Consider the following 22,776-nt stretch of genomic DNA (forward strand, 5'->3'; position numbering starts at 1 on the left):
GGGGCCTCGCCTAACGAGGCCGGCAATTTCGGCGGGAAGGAGAGGCTAGTAAAGGATGCCAGGCCCCACCCTCCTCCCAGAGGGGTCCCTACCACACCCCACTTCCTGGGCCTGCCCTGAAACTAACGGTGTCAGGGTCTCTCTGCTCTACAGAAGCTGGACTCCCTGAAAAGGGGCTGGACTCGCTGGGAGCGACGGGACCCGTGGTGTCCAGCTCCTGTGACCTCCACCCTCGGGAGTGGACGTGACCAGCGTGGCAGGCGGGCTGCACCCACTCTCTCCCTCCACAAGGTCGACCCCCAGGCAGGGCCCCCCGGTGCTAGACCACGGCGGCTGAGGTATCTCCCTCTGTGGGCCCAGAGCCGGGCGATGGACTAGGGCCAAGGATGGCCCCGCCACCAGGCTGAGCACTGGTGTTTGCTGCCCGCTGACGCCCACCTGCTCCGGGAAGCCGTGGCCCAGTGATGAGCACTGGTGTCACCTCTTGCAGGAAGTCTTCCCAGGTAGCCGCGGCCTGAGTCCACAGTTTCCTCTCCTGGGGTCTCGTGCTTCCTCCACTCCCCCACACATCTCAGGACACAGTCAGGACCTTCTGTCCCGTCTTCCCCGGGGTCCTCGCTGGGGCCAACAGCCTGGGCTGCTCTCATTCTGCACCCAGGTCGGGCCTCGCAGCGCTGCTGGGTGTTTCCCAGAGGGCACTGTGGCTTCCTGGGGGGCACCGAAACCCAGGGGCCTCCAGGCTGCAGCTGACCACTTGGGGCAAGCTCCACGCCCCTTGTGGCCCAGTCTCCAGTCTTTAAAGGGGGGCAGATAAGAGTGCTTCCCTCAATGGGCGTCTGTGGAAATAAAAGCAGTGATTCATTTAAAGCCTTCAGCAAGGCCCTGGTGACCATGTAAACCTGCACACGCTGGCCTGTAGGAACTGTTCGCAAAGCTCTGACGCGCCCACGTCAACTGCAGCTTTGCTTGGGGGGGTCCTGAAAAAGTCCAAACTTAAACTCCGCCCAGGGTCGGGGGCTCCGGAGCTGAGGGCCCCCTCTGCCCTCCTTCCTGAAGGAGACAGAGGATCAACAGTCTCAGGGAGGGGGACCTGCCTGCATCGGCCTGGACAGGGCCTGGGGACTCGCAGGGGACCCTGGGCAGAGCCCTGTGTAACAGAGCCTCACGCACGCCCCCGCCACGACGAGTGTCTGCGATGTCCCTGAGCTACAGGAGCGGGACGGGAGGCAGGCGGCCTGCAGATCTGTCTGCTGATCAGCGCAGAGCCCCCTGCACCCTTCTCTGAATAATGTCACAAGCGTCCCTGCTAACGGCTGCCATCAGAGCACGAGGGTTCCCACCACACGCTGGGGCACATCAGCTCCTGGTTCCTGGAGAGACTCTCCTCCGAGATGTTGCACAGATATTTCTTCTCTACACGCTGACAATCCTCAAATGCTGATTAAAATGTGTAAGATGAGGGCGGCGACGTTATTAGCTTTCTGTTTTATAGCTTTCAGTGCACGAGCCTGGCACATCTGCTGAATTTATTTTTGAGTATTTCATTCTTTCTGAAGCTACTGCAAGTGGAATTATTTTCTTGAGATCATTTTCAGATTGTTCCCTACCATTGGGGAGAAATTCCATTGAGTTTTGTGTACTGACCTTGTATCCTGCAACCTTGCCAAACTCCTTTATTCCTTTTAAGTGTGTACGTGGATTCCTTCAGATTTTCTCTGCAGAAGATCACATCATCTGTGAATAGATAGCTTTACTTCTTCCTTTCCCACAGGATGACTTCTGTTTACGTCTCTCCCAGCTGCCCTGGCCATGCTGCCAGGACAGTGCTGAACAGAGTGGCCAGAGGAGACATCCTCGTCTTGTTCCTGATCTTAGGGCAAAAGCGTCCAGTCTTCCCACTGAGTACGATGCTGCCCGGTGGCTTTTCATAGATGCCCTTTGTCACGTCGAAACGTTCCCTTTTGTTTCTAGTCTGCTGAGTGTTTTTATCGTGGAAGGATGTTGGATTTTGTTAAATGCTTCTTCTGCAACTATTGGCACGATCACGTGACCTTTGACCTTTATTCTATTAATACCATATGTCACAGCTACTGATTTTCTTATGCTGATCCAGTCTTGCACCCTTGAGATAAATCCTCCTTGGTCGTGACGTACAATCCTTTCCACACTCTCCTGGACTCAGTGTGTTAGTGTTTTGTGGAGGAGTTCTGCATCTATATCTATAAAGTCTGTAGTTTCCTTGTAATGCCTCTTCCTGATACTTTTGGTATTGGGGTAAACTCAGCCTCGTGGAGTGAGTCAAGAAGTGTTTTGTTTGGAAGAGTTTGAGAAGAATTGACATTAATTCTTCTCTAAATTTGGTAGAATTCACCAGTGGAACCATCTGGTCCCGGGCTTTTCTTGCTAGGATGTTATTAGATTATTAACTCACTGTCTTGACTTGTCATGGGTCTACTCAGACTTTCTATTTCTTCTTAAGTCAGTTTGTGTGTTTCTAGGAAGGTGTCCTTTTCGTCCAAGTTACCTGATGTGTTGGCACACAGCGGTTTATAGTATTCCTTTCCACCCTTTGTGTTTCTGTGAAGGATAGGAAAAATAAAGAGGGTGGTCCTCCCTTTAGTTTCTGATTTAGTAATTTGAGCCTTTTCTCTCTCTCTTTCTCTGATCAGTCTAGTTAAAAATAAAGTTTCGATATTTTTGTTTATCTTTCAAATAATTCACTTTTGGTTTAGTTGACGTCCACTGTTTTTTCTAGTCGCTGTTTTATTTATTTCCATTCTAAGTTTTGTTATTTTCTTCCTTCTACTCGATTTGGGTTTAGCTTGTTCTTTTTTGAGAGGCTTAAGGTGGATATCTTTCTTTTTAATATAATTTATGTACAGGTAAGGTTAAATAACTTACTTTTTACTAACGGCTGTATATAGCAGTTAGCTCACAGAATTTCTGAAAATTTAACACGACTCTTGCAAGTCACTGCAAGCCTGCTCGGCCCACCACGGGGGGCAGGTCTAGCAGACTCCAGAGAGCAGGTGACACAGATAAAGGGTGGTGCAGGAGGCCAGGCAGGGCTGGACCCTCACTCACACCTCTGCTGCTCCTCTACCCACAGCTCGCAGAGCTTAGCCGAACTGCTGGAGGCCACTCAGCTGCATAAAGGGCCTACACAGGTTTCTAAACATGCATACTCACTTTTCCAAGTGTTAAAACACCTCAAAGCTTTTGCCCCCAAAGACGGAGGCCTGCTGTCCACTCTGAATCCTGTCCTCTTTCCTCTCAAAGCACGGAGTCTGGGGTCTGGACGTGGATGTGGGGTGACCACTCATTCAAGTCTGCTGCTAAAGGACACTCTGGGAGTTCTAGGGCACAACCAGGGCCGTGGAGCAACGCAGGTGGGCGTGGCCACCTCCGTGGGACACAGGGCTCAGCTCCTCCAGGAAGTCTTCCAGGGTTTTTGCTACCGCATCTGCCCGGTTCAGCCCCCATCAGGTTTGTGCTGCCCGTGACGGCCCCCTCCTCTCATCTCATGCCTCTGCCTCTGCACCCACCCTAGCGCTGCTGCAATGGCCCTGGGGAGAAGCAGGGTGATCCAGGCGAGGCCGCAGAGCCGGGTGCTGAAACACCAAGGCCCCCACCTGATGGAGAACTAAGGGCCACCCAGGCATGGGCCTCTGGGTTCCGTCCAGTCCTCACAGTGGGGAGCTGCCCGTCCCCTGAGGCAGTCCTGGGCCCCTAACCCCTAACACCCTTCTGGGAATTTCCAGCCACTCCCAGCTTCTCCGTTCCTCTCCGTTGCCTCGTTCTCTCCACCAGCATCTAAAGGCCTCACGTTTCCTTCCCTTTCGCTTCTGAGCCTCAAAGCCAGGTCCCAGCCTCCCTGCCCCTTCACAGGACCTTGGGGTGGGGTGGGGAGCTGCAGACCGTGCTGCTGAGGCCATGGCCCACGATGCTCCTTATGCCGCGAGGCCAGTGTGACACAGAGGGGCCGTCCAGGCTCTGCTGGATCGAACACAAAGCAGACTTCGACTCAAACGCTCTCTGAAATTTTGTTTCCCAGTTATGTGATTTTTACCGTATCCTGCAAAACAGACGCCAGGCGCTGCCATCAGAGCTTAAGGAACGGTGGTCTACACTCGCCACCCCTGTCAGACCTTCCCCAACCTGAGCTCCAACCCAACCAGCTGTAGAACAGCCCGCGTCCTGACCCGTGGTCCTCGCTGCTCAGGGGTGACTGGAGTGCCGGCCCCGCCCCCGTCACGTCTCCCCCGCCCCCTGCCTCGTGCAAGGCCCCCCACCCCGCCTTCCCAGTTCACCCCCCTCATCAGCTCTGTGCATGTGTGTGGGCTTTGCCTCAATTCACACACCTTACGATTCACGACTTAGAAGTGCATCGTTCAGTGGTTTCAGTGCGTCCAGAGCCGTGCCTCCATCGCGTCAGTTTTAGGGCCTCTTCATCCCCCCAAAAGAAAGCCCGTTCCCCTACCTATCCCCCCCAGCCCCTGGGAGCCACTAATCTGCTCTCTGTCTCTCCGGATCTGCCTGTCCCACGTAAACAGAATCACACACCACGTGCCCTCCGGGTCTGGCTTCCTCCCTGAGCGTCCTGCTTTCCAGGTTCATCCAGTTGAACGTGTGTCAATCCTCGTTCTTTTGTACAGCTCGGTAACGTTCCATTGTATGGACACACCACGCTCCGTTTACCCATCTGTCCACTGATGGACGTCTGGGCTGTTTCCACCTTCTGTCTGTCAGGGCAGATGCTGCTGTGAATGTGTGTGGACAAGTTTCTGAGTTGCCAGCTACAAGTTGGCACTCGTCGTCTACCTCTACGAGGATTAAACCCTGAGCAGCTGCAGCTGCTGACCTTCAACCCCGCCCTGAAAGGAGTTCAGGGTGGAGATCAGGAAACAGGCTCTCTGTGCTCCGGGAAAGACTGGCAGCACAGGCCTTCAGATAGTTAGATCTTTTCAGGAGATTTTATGAGCCCAATTCTTGCATCTCCTCTTATGGAGGGAAGCACTAAAATCCTTCGTGGTGACGTCTGCTCCTTGTGACTTGCAGAAACCTTCTGCAGAAAATATGTGTTTGACTGCATGGACTCCCCCTTCACCAAAATCTCATATATGCTGACCTTCCCCCCGCCTCTTTGGAGCGGTCCCTCAGAGCTCTCTGAGATGCTGTCTCCTGGGCTGGAGTCCTCACTGTGTCCCAGATAAAGCTTAACTCCCAACCCTCACGTTGTGCCGTTTTTTTTTCAGTCGACAGAGTGGATGTGTGTTTTCATTCCTCCTGGGGAATACCTAGGATTCCATTCGGAGTGGAACTGTTAGATCATAGGACAGCTCTTGTTTAATCAAGATCATTTTTCCAAAACAGCTGCTCCCTTTTACATTCCCACCAGCAGTGTAGGAGGGTTCCGATTCTTCCACACCCTCGGGAACAGTTGTTGTCATCTGACGTTTGGAGTCTAAGCCGTGCTTTCCAGAATCTTATTGTGTGCTTAATTTGCATTTTCCTGCTGACTCATGAGAGCTGGCATCTGGTTATTCACGTCTATCTTCTTTGAAGAAATGTCTACTCAGATCCTCCGACAATTTTAAAATTGTGTTAATTGTCTTCTCATTTTTGAGTTGGAGGAGTCCTTTATATATTCTAGATAAAGGTCCCTTATCAGATCCACAATTTGCAAATATGTTCTCCCATTCTGTGGGCTGTCTTTTCACTTTCTTTTTTTTTTTTTTTTTTCTTTTCACTTTCTTGATGGTGTCTTCTGAGGCACCAGAGTTTTTCATTTTGGTGAAGTCCCATTTCTCCATTTTTCTCTTGTTGCTTGTGCGTTTGGTGTCATATGTAAGCATCTTTTGCCAAATCCAAGGTCATAAAGAGTTACCCCTGTCTTCTGCTACAAGTTTCATCATTTTAGCCCTTAGCAGTTAGGTCTTTGATCCACGTTGAGGTTGCTGGCATATATATGGCGTGAGGCAGGAATCCAACCTCGTTCTTCTGCACATGGAAATCCAGATGGCCCAGTGCCACTTGTTGACAAGACTACTGCCTCCCCGTTGGTCTTGGCGCCCTTGATGAAGACCAGCTGATGCGATGCAGGGTTTATTTCTGCGCCCTCAACTCCTTGCATCTACTAATGAGGTGCCTCTTCTGGGCCTTCACTTGGTCCCTGGCGGGGACCCAGACTCATCCCAGACCACAGCAGCCATCTGCACACAGACCCCTCTCAAACAGCCATCGCTGCTCCCGCTTCCTCAGCAGAACCCCTCAAAGGCCATGTCTGGAACAGGCATGTCTCACACGTGGCTGGGAAGAATGTAAATGGGGGACGGGTGGTTCCCTAGGTTGGCACATCAGTTCAGAGAGAGCCTCTGAGCATCACACCTCCTCTCACTCTAAGAGGAGTGTGGTGACGCTCAGCTGTTACCCAGTCTGTGCGCACAGCTGGTGAGCACCCAGGAGGCCTGGGGCCACGGCTCTCCACCCAACACCCTGGGCCCTGTCTGCATCCCAGGCTCCCCGGAAAGGAAAGGTGTATTACGAGATCTGACCCTGACGTTCAGGGATGTGACCTGGATGCATTAGTTCCCTGCTCAGGAATACAAAGGCATGTTGGCGAGAAGACAGGCCAGCTCCCCGCAGGTGCCAGGGGTCAACAGCATCAGCCAGGAGGTCCTGGCAGGGACTCTGGAGAGCCTGGCAGGCCATACACAGGAGGACCCTCTCCAGACTGGACTGTACCAGCCTAGGCTGCGACCTCCTCCTCAGGGCCACAGCGGCCCTCACAACAGGCCCGTGCGGAACTCCGCCTGCCCGCCACACCCCGTGGCTCCCAGGAACCCTGCCGGGCCCGGCCTAAGACCCCTGCCCCCACCCCCGCACCACGGCTGGGGCAGCGCTACTCCAGAAACAACCCTCTCTTCTCCCGCCCGACTGCCCGTGCCCGGCCCCTGGGCACCACGCCGCTTTCTTTACTTTGTTCTTTTCCAAGAGAGTTTCACGAGGATTCCGCTGATGGGAGGAAGAGCCCACCTTTATAAAGAAAGAGGCCACTTCAGGGAGAGTGGAGCTGCCTGTGGGTGACCTGCTGTGGACTGGGCGGGGCGGGGCCTGGGGACTGGGCCTCGGTCCTCTCAGCGGTGCTGCAGGGGCGTCGGGGCCACGTACATTTCCACCGGTGGAGAGGGGCCCTCGGAGCCTTCCAGAGCTGCAGTGCCGGCAGAGGAGGCTTTTAACCGAGGTGTCCACGACCAGCGGCAGCCCCGAGGGTAGGTGCCGTTCTGTGTTTGTGTGTAAGGACGTGGAGCCTCGCAGGGATAGTGGGGCTTGTTTGAGAAACTCTTTCGCTGATGGTTCCATGAGTTGGAAAGACCCTAGGCAGGTTAGGGTTAGGGTCCAGGCTGCGGGGGGGAGGGGGTTGCAGTTTACCCAGAAACACGGCCGGGAACTCCCCTCTCACCACCAGCCCCCTCCTTTTACAAAGAGATACTTTCTTGGTGAGCTCCTATTCATCCTTTGGTACCCTGCTCAAATGCTCCCTTGAAGATGCAACTTTGTTCAGGTCCTGGACAGGAAGTGACGGCTGTACTCTGGGGTCCCCCAGCCCCTGCCCCACAGTCTGGACCCTAGCCCCCCAGCACTGCATGTTCTAGGTACTAGGTACCCTAAGAGTCAATCTCCCCTTCCAGCTCTCCTCCACCCAGGAGCAAACACCTTATTTGATCAAGCGAATGAGTGAGGGGGCAAATGAATGAACGATAAGTTAATAAGCAAATGAATAAACACGTGAACAGATGCAGCTGGGCTCTAGTACTTCAAGCCCACGTGTTTACCAAACATGACAGGGTCAGCACAAACCGTCCCAATTTAAGGCCCGTTCCTCCGGAATTCCAAGCAAGCCATGCACCCTGAGTTTCCTCTTTAGCAGCACAGTTCACACTTGAGGAAACATCATGTGCACAGAGCAAGAACACAGAAAGGCAAAAATTAAATTAGATGGCAGCCTGGAAATGCCCGCTGTGCAAAAAATGCCAGCTAACTGATTTGTACGGCCTCCCCGGAAAACGGCCGGGTTTTAATTTGGGTCTCTGGGACCCAGCTCCTGACGCGCGGGGAGGCTCACAGGAGAGGGGTGAGAACGCGGTTTCGGATGAGCAGATTCAATTAGTAATCAGTTCTGACCTGCCGCTCCCGAAGGCTCCCAGAGCTAATGACCAGAGGGGAGGGGAGCGGGCCCGCACCTCCCCCTCCCTCCCTCCTGGCCGGGAAGAATCCGTCAATGTCAGCCCAGAAGGCGCTCTGGCCGCTTCTAGTTACAGGAGCTGCAGATGGGGATGCGGTGGCTTAGCCCAGCTCACTGGGGGTCAAGGCGGTCCACCGGCAACCCACTGGGCAGACAGAGTCTAGGGTCAGTGGAGCGGCCTCGGAGCAGCTAGGCCTTTCCTCTCTGTAAAGACTGTCTGTTTCTGAGGATGGTCCCCAGAGGCAAGGACGTTAGCACTGCGCATGGACATCTGGCTGTCCAATCACACCCCGTCCGTGGGATGCCGATGGCTAGACGCTCTTAACAAGGACAGACAACAGCTTCTTAGAAACAAAACTGACGCCAGCACGGGTGCTTCCTTGCCCCAGATCCTCAAAAGGCACCAGCTGTCTCAGCATCCTTCCACTAGCCTCCAGCCCCCCCCCACGGCACAGTCCTTTCCCACCATCTCCCAGGTGCCCCCGACATTCCCAGAGAGCCCTTCCGGGCTGGCAGCACAAGGCAGGTAGCACGTGGCCGAGGGGCCTGAGGGAAGCAAGGCAGTTCCCGGGGGCGGCCGGGTGGTCCTGGAGCCCCGTGCACCTCCAGGGTGCTTCTGGGCACCCCAAGCTCCGTGGGTGAGGCTCCCGCAGCCAGCTCAGCCCCAAAGGTGCACAGGACGTCGGGGCCTGGAGTGGTGAGGGCCAGGCCTGCTCCCTCGGGCCAAGAGCCCAGGCCTGTCCCTGACTCCTTCCCTGTCCTGCTGGAGGCCATGTGGGGCTAGAGCTCCAGGCCCCGGGCCCCGAGCAGACTCACTGCCCCGGCCAGGTCCCCGGACAGTCCTGGACAGGCTCACTGGTGACACTGACCCGGGCCCCTGAATCAGCCCCATCCCCGAAGGGCCCTTCCTTGGGGGCCTTTCTCCCTTTGGGGGCTGCACTGGGACCCACCCGGCTTGTCAGAAAGCCTCCGCCTCAGGGATGATGTGTCCTCGCTCCTGATGCAGCCCTACCAGCACTGCTGGTGAGCCTCCCAGAGTGGCCGGGAGCTCACGATGCCCCAGCCCTGTGCTCAGCACGCCCGTCACCTCTCCCGTGACCTTCGCCAGTACCGCCTGCAGCAGTCAAGGTGGTTCCCCCCACGTCCTAGGTCAGAGCAGGGGAGCTGGTGGGACTCCCTGGCGGAGGCAGCAGATTGAACCAGGGAGCTGGGCCCCCAGAGCCCGTGCAGAGGCTGTAGGGGAGGGGAGGGACCGACCAGAAGAGCTAGGGTCCAAGTCCAGCTCTGGGTGACCCTGTGCATCCCTGCCGCCCCCACGGGATGGACCGGCTGATACCTTGGACCCTCCATCTTGACCACGGTGACCGCGACTCCTCCAGCCGCCCCACACCCCTGCATGGGGCCATCCACCCCAAGGAGCCTGGACCAACACAGGCAGCTGCCAGCCAGGCCCACGGGAGCCCCCAGGCCGCCTAGAAAAGGGGTGTCCCCCCTGCTCTAGTACTGGGACTGGGCAGGGTTCCGGCCTGGCTCCAACGCTGCCTCCCCCACTCGCCCGCGGGCCCCGCCCCAGACCCCTGCTGGGCCCCGCTGCGTCCAGCCTTGGGATGCCCAGGTCCCCTGCAGAGCACCCACGGCGTCTCCTGCACCAGGGGACGCGCCCACGTCGGTGCCCTAACGGAAGCCGCAGGGACTCCTCCCCGCTTTGTAAAGGCGGCTTGTGGGTCTGTTTCTGAGGACGGTCCCCAAAGGTACCACCTCCCACAAGGTGCCTGAGCGTCAACTCAGCAAGACTGTTAACAGGACGCGTCTCGTCCCCGAGCCGGCTCAGCCTCAGTGGTGCCACCAGCCTACCCAACGGGCACATCGCGTCGGCTGTCCTGGGAGCCTGTGGCGGCCCCGCTGCACGTCACGAAGCCTGGGGCACCTGCCACCTGCCAGACCCGCAGGCACCTCAGACAGAGACCACACGGGCATCAGGGCCATCTCGCTGGTGTCACCGCCTCCACCCCTCTGCCCGCAGCAAGCTGACTGGCCAAGAAATGCCTCTGGCCCCCTGGGCACCCGGCTCCCCGCCAGCCTGCACTCCACGCCCATGGCCAGCAGGCCGCCCTCAGGTGCACGACCGGCACCGCCGGGGGTGGCGGCCCCGTGCAGCCCGAGGCCTCGCCCAGCGAGCAGGGCGCCTCGGTGGAATGTCCTGGGGGCTGGGGGCATCTCGTGGACCCTGGGCACGCAGCCTCTTGTGGCCCCCGACGGCCGCCCGGGCCGGGGCTCTTACCGTCCACGCAGGCGGGCCTGGCTCTGGTGGTGCCCGCGATCTGCCCCTTCCTGCACGCGCAGCGAGCCGTCTGCCGGGCTATCGTCCTCCGCGGCTGGCTGCTGTCGCGGTCCAGCGTCACAATCTCACAGGTGCCGGCGGCCAGCTGACCTGCAAGAGAGGCACAGATGGGGCTGAGAGGACGCGCCTGGAGACCAGCCGTCCCAGCACCACACGAGTGCCCACCTGGCGCCCGCCTGCAGAGGGACCCAGAGGGACATCTGACCCCCCAGATGATGCTGTCAGACCCACCCTGTAAAAGCCAAGGCACCGGGTCAGCCCAGCGCCCTCCGCGCTTCTGCAGCATGGCTTTGGCAGGCTTGCCTGGGCGACAGGACGTTCAACGTGCCCCATCTCAGCCACTCCTGGAAGTGAAGGGCTGAGTCGCAGGGGAAGGGCCCCCGGTCACGAGTCAGGACCTGGGCTGCACAGGGCTCCGTGATGGGAGGCCAGGCTGGCCTGGAGCGGCCTCGGTCTGTGTCTGGACCGGCCCAACCTGCCGAGAAGGGACCCGTCTCGTTTGCAGGTGATGACTCCATGGGTTTCACTGGCTTCCTCACCCTCCACGTGACTCCTAAATCCAGGGAGGGCACCACAGCTCTGAGGAGCTGAGGGGCCAGCATCCCAGCAGAGGGACATGCCTGCCTGTAAACCAGGATGCCCTGAAGAGGCACACCGACCAGACAGGCAGCGCCGGCTCTGGACGGCGGGTACCAACGCGGGAAGCCTGGCCGCTGGCCCCAGGGAAGCTGCAGGTCCTCCCCGGGCCTGGCTGTTGCCCCACCGGTCATCCCCGAGCTGTGAGCCTAGATCTCTTGGTGACACCGGGTGGCCCCTCGGTGTGGCCACACGGCCACAGCCTCCACCGGGGCGTCTACTCGCTGCCTCACTTTCCTTCCCTCAGCAAACAATAAGCACCACTGTATGCCGCCCTCTGCGTTGGGCCCTGGGACCACAGTGCGAGAAAGCGGACGGTACTCTGCCCCTGAAGGTCCCTCCCAGCTCAAGGATACGGCCCCGTACAGATCCCAGCCCACCGCTATGCAGGGGGTCGGCAGGGAGAGAGGATGGGGGTGCCTGCCGCAGTTCCAAACAAGGGAACGACGAGGAGGTGACACCCAGGAGACGGGCCCCACGTGCAGGGGAGGAGGGTGGCAGTGTCCACCCCACAGAGGAAAAGCTGGCAGCTCCCTGGGGCTCCCAGGCAGCCGTTTCTTCAGCCCTGGGTGTCCTTCCTCATACACTGCTGTCACCCCTGGCCCTCTCCTCCAGGCAGCCCCCGGGTCCTCCAGGCGGCTCACTGCACAGGACTGCCCTGCCTTTTTGTCACTGATGTCACCTCTGGGTGCCCAGCCCGGCCTGGGGCCAGGCTGGCAGGATACAGTTCATGGAGTAGCCACCGGCTCCATCAGCCCAGAGCTGCCCAGGCCACCCTGACCCGGGGGAAGCCACGTCTGGGTGTGACCGACCCAAGAGGCAACGGGGTGTCTGCAGTGGGTGCCAGACATGCCCGGCCCAGGGCCTGAAGGGAGCTGTGCACGGGGACCCCAAGCCAGCCGCCCAGAGCCCGTCACGGACAGCTCACGGGAGACCCACACAGGTGTGGGAGGAAGGATGTGGGCCCCGGGCCCCTCCTCCCCGACCTGCTGGGACCCCCCTCCCCTTGCTGAGCAGAGCCTGTTCCATGGCCAACACCCCAGTGCCGCCTCCCTGAAGGCTTTGGCTGTGATTGAACGTGCACTAACTAATTACACGCAAAATTATACACTGCGCTAAGAACCAGCAAAAATAGACAGACGCGTAAATAACGAAGTAGATAAACAAATGCAGCAGAGGGAAGAGCGTCGTGGAGAGCGAGCTGTGCGTTTCTGGTAACAACAGTGGTTAGAGCCTTAAAGACAGACGTGATTACGGGCAACCGTGCATCTGAGGGGGTCCAGGAGCTCATGGCAAAGATGCTGAGACTCGTGGGCTGGTCCGACTTTGCGACGGGCGGTCGGGCAGCTGCGTGGGTTCTGCCCCGGCTGTTATTTTAAGCTCTGCGTGTTGCCGTGGGGCTGCTCCGGCGCTCTCGGTCTCGCTGCCGCCCACCCTGACCCGACACCTTTGGCTGACGTCAGTGGCCGGCAGAGGTCCGTCTCCTCGGAACCTGAGCCCTGGTCAGTAACTAACAAAGCAACTGACCGACCAGCCATGGGAACCGCCTGACCCAGGCACATCGCGCCTCCGGAGCCTGGACCCTCGTTTGTAAGGGGGTGGCCGGGCAAGGTCCCCGCCGGGGGTCTGAGGGCTTCTACGTCCAGTGCACCCCTCCCACGGCAGCCGGCAGCCTCACGTCGTCATCCCCCCAGGTGCCACGATTCTGGACCACGCCCCGTGGACCAGTGGCGCTGGGGTAGGGAAGGACAAGGCGGCCAAGGGCCCCCCAGTTCCTCTGCATGTGCACCCACGTGGAGATGAGGCGGACAGCAGGTGCCTGGACTGTAGCCAGTGCCCAGGGGCTGCCGTATAGAGGCGTCACAGGCTGGGGGCCTAACCCCCAGCATATTCACCCGTAACCTGGCGGCTGCAAGTCTGAAATGGAGGCTGCGGCAGGGCCGGCTCTCTCAGGGTGGCCGTGGAGGGGGGACCTTCCTGCCTCCCGTGGGTCCTGGTGGCCGTTCCTCGCCTCGTAGCCTCATCAGTCCCGTCGTCACAGACCCCCTGGTGTCTCCTCTTCTCACAAGGTCGCTGGTCACGTTGACTAGGGTTCACTTAGTGGCTTCATCTTAACTGCAGCTGCAAAGCCCCTATTTCCAAGTAAGGCCATCGTCCCAGGTAACAGGGTTGGGACCTGAATGTATCTTTCGGGGACACCATCAATCTATGAAAGGAAGAAAACCAACCTCTGCCTGAGAGTGTGGAAGAGCCGAAAGGGGACGAGCCAGCACCGGGGCGCACGGGCCGAGGCCACGCACGGCTCCGCGTGCCTTCGGGACACCACGGGTCCCGGTTCATGAATTTATTACCAGCTCACAGCCTAGGCGCCCAGCCCGGCCCCTCTCCATCCCTCCACACCGTGTTTCCTTGGCTGCCCTGGCCTCCCCTTCTGGGGTTTCCAGCCCTCAGTTCCGTGCTGGGGGTTGGCTGTCTGCAGACTCGGGTCTCCTCCCGGGCTTTCATCCCAGGACCTTCACGTGGTCCTCGCCCTGTGCCGTGACCATCCTCCCCGGGCTGGGCTGGGTCTCGGATGTTGTCCCCGACCCCTGGAGGAGCTCACGGATAAACGCTCCCATCCCCGGCTGCCTCGCCCCCAGGCTCCACCGCGCTGTCCTTAGCTCAGGCGCCCCGCACCTCTGACAAGGTTGGCAAACAGCAGTACGTGAACGGCTCCCATGGGCTGGTCCAGGGCTCCTGGAAGCAAGCAGCCAGGTGAAGGGCAAGGGGACAGGGAGAGGGTGGCAGCGCATCACAGGGGTTCAGAATACAGGCTCAAGAGGTGCTCGGCGAGCTCGGAAGAGGCGGCGTCCTGAGACACCAGGTGGCTCTCCCCGCGGGTCACACAGCTGAACACGGAGTTCAGGCACGAGAGGGGTGGTCCACCCGCACCGTGAGGTCGCCTGGTGTCGAGGAGAAGACTGCCCGGCCCCGCCCACGCTGTCGGTTCTGCTCTGGGGGTCGACAGTGAACTTGGGCTGCGCAGTTAACACACAGTACTTAGAACTTGACCACGTGCTCGGAACTCACCGGACTCGCCATGGACTCAGCGGATCTCTCCTCCAAGGCGCTGGTCCGTCCCTGTCTGCCCACACCTGACCTGGAGCTCCCAGGCCCTCCCACCCAGCTGCCCAGGAACCCACAGCACCTCATTCAACCTGCATCCAAGTGTGGGGCACAGGGCAGGGGGGAGGACAGGCAGCCAGCTGGCCCTGGGCCCCCAGGGGACCACACTGGCCGCCTTAACTGGGGCTGACGTCCTGGACACCCCCTGTGGCACTCAAGCCAGCTCCAGGCAGGCGCCCACCCAGCACCTGGAAACCTCTCTGCTCCACTCAGATTTCTGGTTTGTTGTGAAAAGGTCACCCCCTCGCACTTCAGCCCCGGTGTCCTCTGACCAGGCCAGTGGCTTCGTGACAATGGGTATCTCAGCCACAGGGCTGAAGGCCGGCCGGGACCCCCTGGGAGCCTACTGCCCCCAGGAATGACCCTCCCCAGGTCCCGCCGTGCCCGCCTTTCATCCCCCGCTCCGGAAGCTCGAGGAACCAGGGACCCTAGGGTCTGGGACAGCACCGCGGTTACAGCCGGGAGCACACGTGGGACACGGGCCTCCGAGAGGGGTGGGGAGGCCTGCAACGGGCCAGGCCAGTCCCCACACGCCTCCCGGTGGGCCCTCCTCCTCTGGGAGAGGGCAGCCAGGAAGATTCTAGAGTCTGGGCTCCCCCTTCCCTCCTTCCCTTGTCTCACCTCTGCTCTCTCTCTGTGTCACACACACAGACACGCACACCAACACACAAGACGTGGTTGGCGTTTTCTTCGGGGGGGCGGGTGGGATTATAATTCTTATTGTCTTCCCCCAGGTATTTTTGTTACAAAGAACTTGTATTACTTTTAAAACGAGAAAGAAAAAAAAATGCTTCAAAAATAAAACAAACAAGAAATCACAATTCCTTCCCCAACAGCTGCTCCCGCCATGCACGCGGCCCACACCTGACCACGTCCTCCTCTGCAGGGGGACACAGGCCGGGCCTCCCTGCAGCTGCCCCCCCAGCCCAGCCTGGCGCCTGGACCCACAGGCCCTGCCGGGGCCCAGGGAGGAGAGTGTCCACGAGTGCACACGTGTGTGCCTGAGGGGTGATGGGCGGCTGCCGTGAAGACGGAAAGAAACAAAACTCCAGGGAGTCTTCTTAGGAGAAAGGCAGCAACATAAGCATTTAACAAAAGCCAGATGCCGTAGAGAGACGTGTAAAAAAAGAAAGAGATGCTCACTTTCCCCCAGAGACAGGCCTGCAGCTTCTCACTAGACGGCGGAGGTCTATGGTCTGATTCTGTCCCCTGACACTCGTGGCAACGTCATTGCATGTAAACAGCTGGCCACGCTCCCCCTGGACGCTGTCACCTCTGCCTGCAGCTGGGGGTCCCACGGGAGAGCAGGAAACACCCCCCCAGGAGAGGTCAGGTCCATCACCTCTCACCCCCATCCTGGCCACCCATTAGGAGGCAGCCTTGCCCAGCCGGGGGTTCAGATGTACCGTGACCTACAGGGCTGGGATCTGCAGGGCCCCGTCCCTGCTGCTGGGACGGGGGAGGGCGCGTGCCACGCCTGCCTAGCTGGTGGTGTCTGAGCCCGCGGAGGGGAGCCTGGCTTGGGAGCGGACCCCGGCTTGGGAGCGGACCCCCAAGGGGCTCACTGCCTCGCTGCCTCAGTGATCCAGGCCGCTGAATGTGCCCCAGGACCAGGGGCCGGGGGCTCCTACCACCCACGCAGCCCCAGAGGCTAGGAGTGCAGAGCTACCCCCAGCGACAGCACTGGTCCCTGAGGGGTCGGACCAGACTCGGTGGGGGGGCCACACCACGCCCTCAACGCTTCCCCATCAAGGCAAGTACCACCACCGTCCCTGTTTCTACAGATTTTCCACAAGCGGCCCACAGAGGTTCCTCCCATGCCCGAGAGATCCCGACTGGGGGCCTGGGGCTCGGGGAAGGGGCCCTGTGGAAAGTTCCGGTGGAACACGCACCCTCCTGGTCCCCGGGCCGCCGCAGGCTGGGAGCGGAGGGCAGCTGCATCCCGAGTGCTCACGGGCACAGTCCCCGCTGCGACGCTTTGGCTGAGTCAAGCTTTGCCAAGTTTCATTTATTCCCTGAGCTGGACCAGGCAGGACGGCCGGATACCAGCCCCTCAGCATCCCCAGCACGGCCCCCAACCAGGGCGGCCACCAGCCACACCCTGAGCAAGGTCACTGGAGGGGCCGAGGGGCCCAAACTCCTGCTCAGGCGTCATTTCTCAGCGAAGAGAACGGCCTGTAACCTGGGTGGAGGTCTCAGGAGGGCACGGTCCAGGCCCCGCCCGGCTCCAGATGGATGGGATACCAAAGGATGGCTCTGGGCAGCCGGTGCCCCGTGGCCTCCCGGGTGGGAAGAGGCCCTGGGGCGACTCAGCTGGGCCTGGCCCTCAGGCAGCCCCCGCCCCGTTCCCGGGAAGGCACCACAGCCATTTAATCCCGTCTGTGCCGACATCAATCTGGGAAGAGGTCTGACAGAATAAAGGCACTCAGAGAGGATGGCATTTAGCAGTCACGAGTGTCAGCCCTGTGCCTGGATGAGAACGAAACCTGGGCAGCCCAGGAGGCCAGCACGGGGCCCGGAGCTGACCACAGGCTGGGTCACCTCCAGGCACACGCGTGACCAGGAAGATGGGGGCCCGGGCAGGTCCCCAACAGGAGGGAAAAGACCCGGATGAGAAGGCGGCTCTGCCCTCAGGGAGGGTCCAGGCCATGTAGGTGCGGACATGGAGACCCACACGGGGACCAGGAGGTGGGAGCCACAAGGCCTGTGGAGTTTGTGGTGGGAGGACCCGGGGGCCCTGGCTCGTCTCTGGCTGGGCCTGGGGCACCACACCGCACCTGTAAGCGGGGGGCCTGCACTCTAGTCGGAAGGGCTGTAGGCGTTCTATCTCCCATAGAATGGGGGGTCTGGGGATGCACTTAGCATCTGCATGTGCCCCGTGGCCAGCGTGGGTCAGGGCCTTGCCGTGAGTGTCCTGGGCCTCACAGGGCCCTTTGGGAGACGGGCGATGGGTGGTGGTTACAGGGAAGCAGTTTAAGCTCAAGGAGAACGCATGACAACAGCCGTGACCTAAACCAAACCCTCATCCTCGTCACCTCTGGGTCCAGAACAAGCTGCTCCCAGCTAGGGACGCCCAGGACGCCTCTGAACGAGAGCAGGCTTCGTCCTGCGAGGCGTGGAGGGCGGTGAGATGCGCGGTTATGAAATCCGGCGTCAGGACCTGCCAATCCTCGTGAAACCCAAGGACGGCACTTGATAAAGTCAAGTCCCAGGCGCAGTACACGCGCTGTAAAACGCGCCCGCTGTACGCGCGCGGGCCGTGCAGGCGCCCACCCAGGCAAACCCACTCCCCCCGACCTGCAGGGTCTCCCGTCTCCCAGAAAGTCCCGCACGCCCTTCGCTGCTGATTCCTGCACCCCTGGCTGTGAGCCACCACCGGTCAGCTTTCGGGACAGGAGCCCGGGGGCTGCAGGACTTGATCGGGGGGGACACAGCACAGGATGGCAGCTGCGTGTTCCCAGCTGCTGCGTACAATCGCTTTTAACCAGGATTTACGGTCCAGGACATTGTAACCCACCAGCCTAAATGACCTGGAGCTTCTTCCTCGTCCCGTGGCCCCGTGGTCCAGCCTGGACTGGCCCTGCTGTTCCTGCAGGTGAGGCCACACCAGTGATGGCAACACATCCAAGAGGTCCAGTGGGCCCACGTGGCAGACACACTCAAATCGCCCCCGGGGTAGGCAGGGGCCCTTGTTTTCTGGGCTGGGGGGTGGCCCACTGGCCTCAAGAAGGTCTCAGATGGCCTTTCCACGTGTGTCCTGAGTGCACGGGGGGCTGCCAGCTGGGGGGATGGAGCTGGGGTGGCGGGGTGTCCCAAGTCTGGAGCCAAGTGGCTGGCACCTAAACCCCTCCAGCAAACCCCTCCCCACTGGCCTCAACAGGACTTCCTGGGATGCTGGGTGTAGGTCGGGGTGCAGGACTGCTCCCCAACCCTCTCCCTCGAGGGACCAGGTCCCACCGGCAGGGCCCGCCTGCCGCTTTGATTTGGGGTGTCATCCTGGACCTCACAGACACACACAGGACGTGGAGCTGTTGCGCTCCTGAGTGGGGAGCTTCAGTTCCCACACCCCCCGGGCTGCAGAGAAGGGCTGCGGGGTCGGTCCTGGGCTGGCCCCTCGCCCTGGCAGATGCCTCCCCCCATAAGACGGGCAGGGCAACTCCTCCCCCCGGAGAGGCCAGGGGCAGGCGGCTCCTCGCAGGAGAAATCAGACACCAGTGAGGACCAGACTCTCCAGTCCCACCAGTCCCGCCAGCGACCGAGGAGCACGCAGCCCTCGGTGGGGCCTGTGTGGGGTGAGGGGCGCTCAGCGCCGAGACCCTAAAATGCCACCTGCCTTCCCCCTCAGAGTGGACCTGTAAGGGTCCGCCTAGGCGGGAGAGGAAGACGCCAGCAATCGGCGTGTCGCCGCGCGTCGCCGCGACAAACCAGAGAACACGGAGAGCCCCGCCTGGCACACGGGGATGTGGCCTTGGCCACTGGAAATCGTGGTGTGGATGGCCTCTCACGCCCCGGGACGCGTCCCTCCGCGGCGCGGGGTTTCCATTCTGCACGCAGGGCCCCCTTGTGCTGCGCTCTCATGGTCATCACCATGTCCTCGGGCCACCACTTCATCCACGGTCACCCCGAACGGGCATCCTCGGGACACACGGCCCCGAATCTGTGCTTGGCTCATTGCCAAGGTGTCGCACAATGAGAAAATACTATTAGCACCATCAGGAGGAGGGAAGAGTTAAGGAATCACTAGGGGTAACGGGGAGGGGAGCTGGTGACAGCGGGGAGTGGGCGGCAGTGTGGATGCCACTGTCACTGCCGCCGGTTGGAGACGGTGGTGGGAGGAGGACTGCACCTCATGCTCTCTAGCGTACGTGGAACATGTCACCATGGATTTAAACAGCACTGGACGAAAACAGAGCTCAAGGAGGGAGCGAGGCAGCTCTGGTAACCCAGGCAAAGGCGCACGCGGACTCTGAGTCATCCAAGGAGATGACTATCCCTACTGCCTTTACTGTGGGTTAAACTCACCAGCCAGTTCGGCCCGAGGCCAAGAGACAAGGTAAAGGGGAGGCGGACGGGGGGGACAGAGCAGCTCCCAGGCTGAAGGCCTCAGAGGGAGGGGGGAGGCTGGGAGACCCCCCACACCCGGCTCTGTGTCTCTGCGGTCAGGACACCCCCTGCGGAGCCCTGCCCCGACGTCCTTAGAAGGACTTCAAGGAGCTGCACCTGCAGCTCCCGTTTGCAGAGGGCTTTCTTCACCTGCCCCTCAGCCACGAGCCCCCCCCCCCAGCTGCGACTCTGAGCTGCCCGCTGCCCCGGCCCAGCACTCCCCTCTCCTGCTGCCCTTGGAACCCGGCTCCAGCCCCCACCCGCACTAGTCCTGCCCCCAAACCACAGGCTGCAGCCCTCCGTCTTCAGCCCGGGGGTGATGGGGGGGCCAGGGCCCCGACGTCAGCAGGAGGCAGCGCGGAGAGCAGAAGTCCCGGCCTCCTCATCCACAGCCCGCCTCTCCCGGACAAAGCGAGAGCCACTTTCGAGCTGAAGCTAACTGCCGGGGCCCTGGACGCTCAAACTAAGGCAGCCATGTTTAGTTCCACCCCTAACTAGACAGACGTTAGCGCGAGGGTTCAAAAGACCAGAAAAGAACACCTTTTACAATCAGACGGAGCATCACAGTCTCGGTATTTGAGTTACACTGAAATCCAGTCTGTGGTGAAAGCCGAGTGTGGCATTCCGGATCGCCGTTCAACCTCCACTTAAACACGGGTGGCCTGTCCCCAAGTCCAGGTCCCTGTGGAAAGGTGTGGAGACCAGCCAAGGGTGATCTCTGCACGGGCTGGGGGTGTGAGGGAGACAGAGAAATCGAGGGAAACCGGCGCCTCACAGAAGGCCCCTCCCGTGGCCCGGCACAGGGGACCAGCCCCGGCCGCTCTGCGGCTCAGGCCTCGACGGGGCGGTGGCCCGACCCGTTAAGCCGTGGCGCCGTTCCTGACCTTTTGGGCAGCAGGACTGGGTCCCTGGAGTCGAGGTGCCCCCAACAGCGACCCTGCCTGGTGATACTTCACGGGCACCCTGTCCGGAGGGACCGGGGAGGGGAGCTGAACTTGGGATAATCGAGAGGGGCAGGTCACCTTCGCAGATAGATGGTCCTCACGGCTCAGAGCACGGCACCCGCCTTCTCCCAACTTAAAGACAAGCCTTTGAACGCACCCTGCTCCGTAAGCTAGCCCCTGGCTGTCCCCAATGACACGACTGTGAAATAGAATTATGGCCTGCCCAGCAAAGTCACAGATCTTCTCATGCAAACCTCCCAGAATCCAGCTGGCTGGTCCCAGCCTGCTCCTGCCCTGTCATCACCATTCCTGTCCACGGCCGCGCCCTCTCCTACCCTGGGCTGTCCCGTCCTCCCACCCGGGCCACGTCCTCCTCCCAAGGCCAAAAGCAGGATGGGCTGGGAGGAGAGGGGCAGGGGGCAGCCCCCTGCCACGGCCGGGCGCCCCCTCTGGAACCTTGCCCCTGCCCACTGCCTGGCTCGTCCCACAGCCTCTTGTAAGTCTGCAGACGTGGGAAGGGTCCCAGGAAAGCATGGGGGAGAGAGGAGAGAGTCCGCTTGTGGCCAGCAGCTCAGCGAGAGGCCTCTGCTTAGAGACGCCCGCCCAGCAGGCCCTTCCGAGAGAGGCTCGCCTGGGCTATCTGAGAGCCTGGCTTTTTCATCTGGATAAGAGCAGGTGGAGGGAACTGTGATAAAAAGGAAAAGAATAATGGCTGTGATTACGGCAATGGAGCAGGCTTTCCAGGGTCTCTTGGAACCGAGATCAAAGCCTCTCTAGTTAAGTTCCCTGCAGCGGCTCCACTGCAGCCTTAACATCAAATTAGCGTCCCGCCCCCTTGGCCGAGCGCCCCTTTCCCCTCCTCCCCAGGCTCACCCAGGCTGCACAGAGAAAGCTGCAGGGTGGGCCGCAGAGATGCCAGGTGACCTGAGCTAGCAGAAGCCACCACGTGGCGGTCGGGGACCTCCCCCTGCTGTCATTGCCACCGCCGTCAACCCACAGAGGGCAGGGCAGTGCCCAGAGGCAGGACGCTCGTCCTTGAGATGTGAGATTTCAGAGCTGGCTGCCAACTGAGCTTCAAGTTGGAAACGCAGGGACAGATCAAGAGCCCCTGAAACACCCTCTGCCGCCGGCACCTGGGGAGACACACGCCTCCCGCGAGGAGCAGCTGTTTGTGGCCGGTTCTGGGCCCTCAGTCTGGGGAGGGGAAGGTCATGAGAGGCGGCCCAGGCCAGGTTTGCAGGGGGCAGAGGGGTCTGGGGTTGCGTGTGACCTTGTGGGGCTGTGCGCCCTGGAGAAGGCTGGACGGGGACAGATTCCTCAGGACACACAGGCCCAGAGCTGCCCCTCCACCTGCCCGGCATCACCCGCCATCCCTGGGCCCCTGGCCTGTCCTCCCTGGTACCTGCTGTCAGAGCCCGGCTACCCCGGGCTGTGCCCCCTCCCCCGCTCAGGTCCACAAGGGCCCCTCCCCACTCATGCCCTCAGACCCCCACTGAAAGGACACCTGTTGGGGTGCACCGGGCCACCGCACCTTTCAGTCCTTTTCCTCTAGCTGGGAGGGACAGGGCCAGTGAGGATGCTGGTGGCCACGCGGATCACCCCCCAAGTTAGCGCGGTCCCGCTGCCTCCCCAGACTCCACAGAGGGGCGAGGCCTGCAGGGTCGGGGCTGGACAGCTCCGCCCGGGAGGCCCTGTGACCTCTCCATCTGGAGGGGACCATCCGAGCCTGGACCACAGCGGCCTGGCCTTGCTGTCGGGGACCCTGGGCCCCTCGGGCGGGTCCTCGTCCTCCGTGCCCTAGTCTGCACGCTGAGCCAGGGAGACCCCAAGCCCTCCACTCCGTGCTGCCCTGCGAGCCTGCAGGGCCCAGGCGGGGTCGCCAGCCTTGTCAGTCAGGCCCCCCTGCTCTGCAGAACCAACCCAGGCCTCCAGAATCCCTGTCGGTGACTCCACCCAGGCCCACCTCTGCCTGGAGCTGCACGGCCAGCATCCCAGAGGCCGTGTCCTCTCTGCTGTGGTCACAGGGGGAACAGATTCACCACTGCAGCCAACCCCGTTCCGGCCACCAAGCCAGGGCAGATCCCCCAGCAGCGGGTGCCCGGGCCCCTCCTGACCAGAGAACTCGCCAGGCTCTGCCAGCACCCGGCACAGGGTGAGGGCTCCAGAGGGGGGTCTACCACACCCCCCTGGGTGCAACCGCCCCCGGATGGTACACGGAGCCGGCGGCGGAGAGGCTGCACCCCGACTCGGAGCGCCGGCCACTGTCCCTCTACACGTCGCTACGTGCCGGGACAGCCTGAAGGTGTGAGATTTCCCCGGGGCCTCTCACTGGGGGAGCGGGA

At 60.8% G+C, this 22,776-nt stretch overlaps 1 protein-coding gene across 2 annotated transcripts in view; it reads right to left on the reverse strand.

The window, feature by feature from the left end:
• TAFA5 (TAFA chemokine like family member 5) overlaps nt 1-22,776 on the reverse strand; it is a 193,979-nt gene that overhangs the window by 61,456 nt on the left and 109,747 nt on the right. For both annotated transcript variants that reach the window (XM_060306710.1, XM_030855597.2), the window contains exon 2: nt 10,527-10,676. In XM_060306710.1, the coding sequence (XP_060162693.1) occupies nt 10,527-10,676 (150 nt within the window). The remainder of the gene's footprint in view (nt 1-10,526; nt 10,677-22,776) is intronic.

This window comes from Globicephala melas, chromosome 10, assembly GCF_963455315.2.
Source record: "Globicephala melas chromosome 10, mGloMel1.2, whole genome shotgun sequence".
Taxonomy (NCBI): Eukaryota; Metazoa; Chordata; class Mammalia; order Artiodactyla; family Delphinidae; genus Globicephala; species Globicephala melas.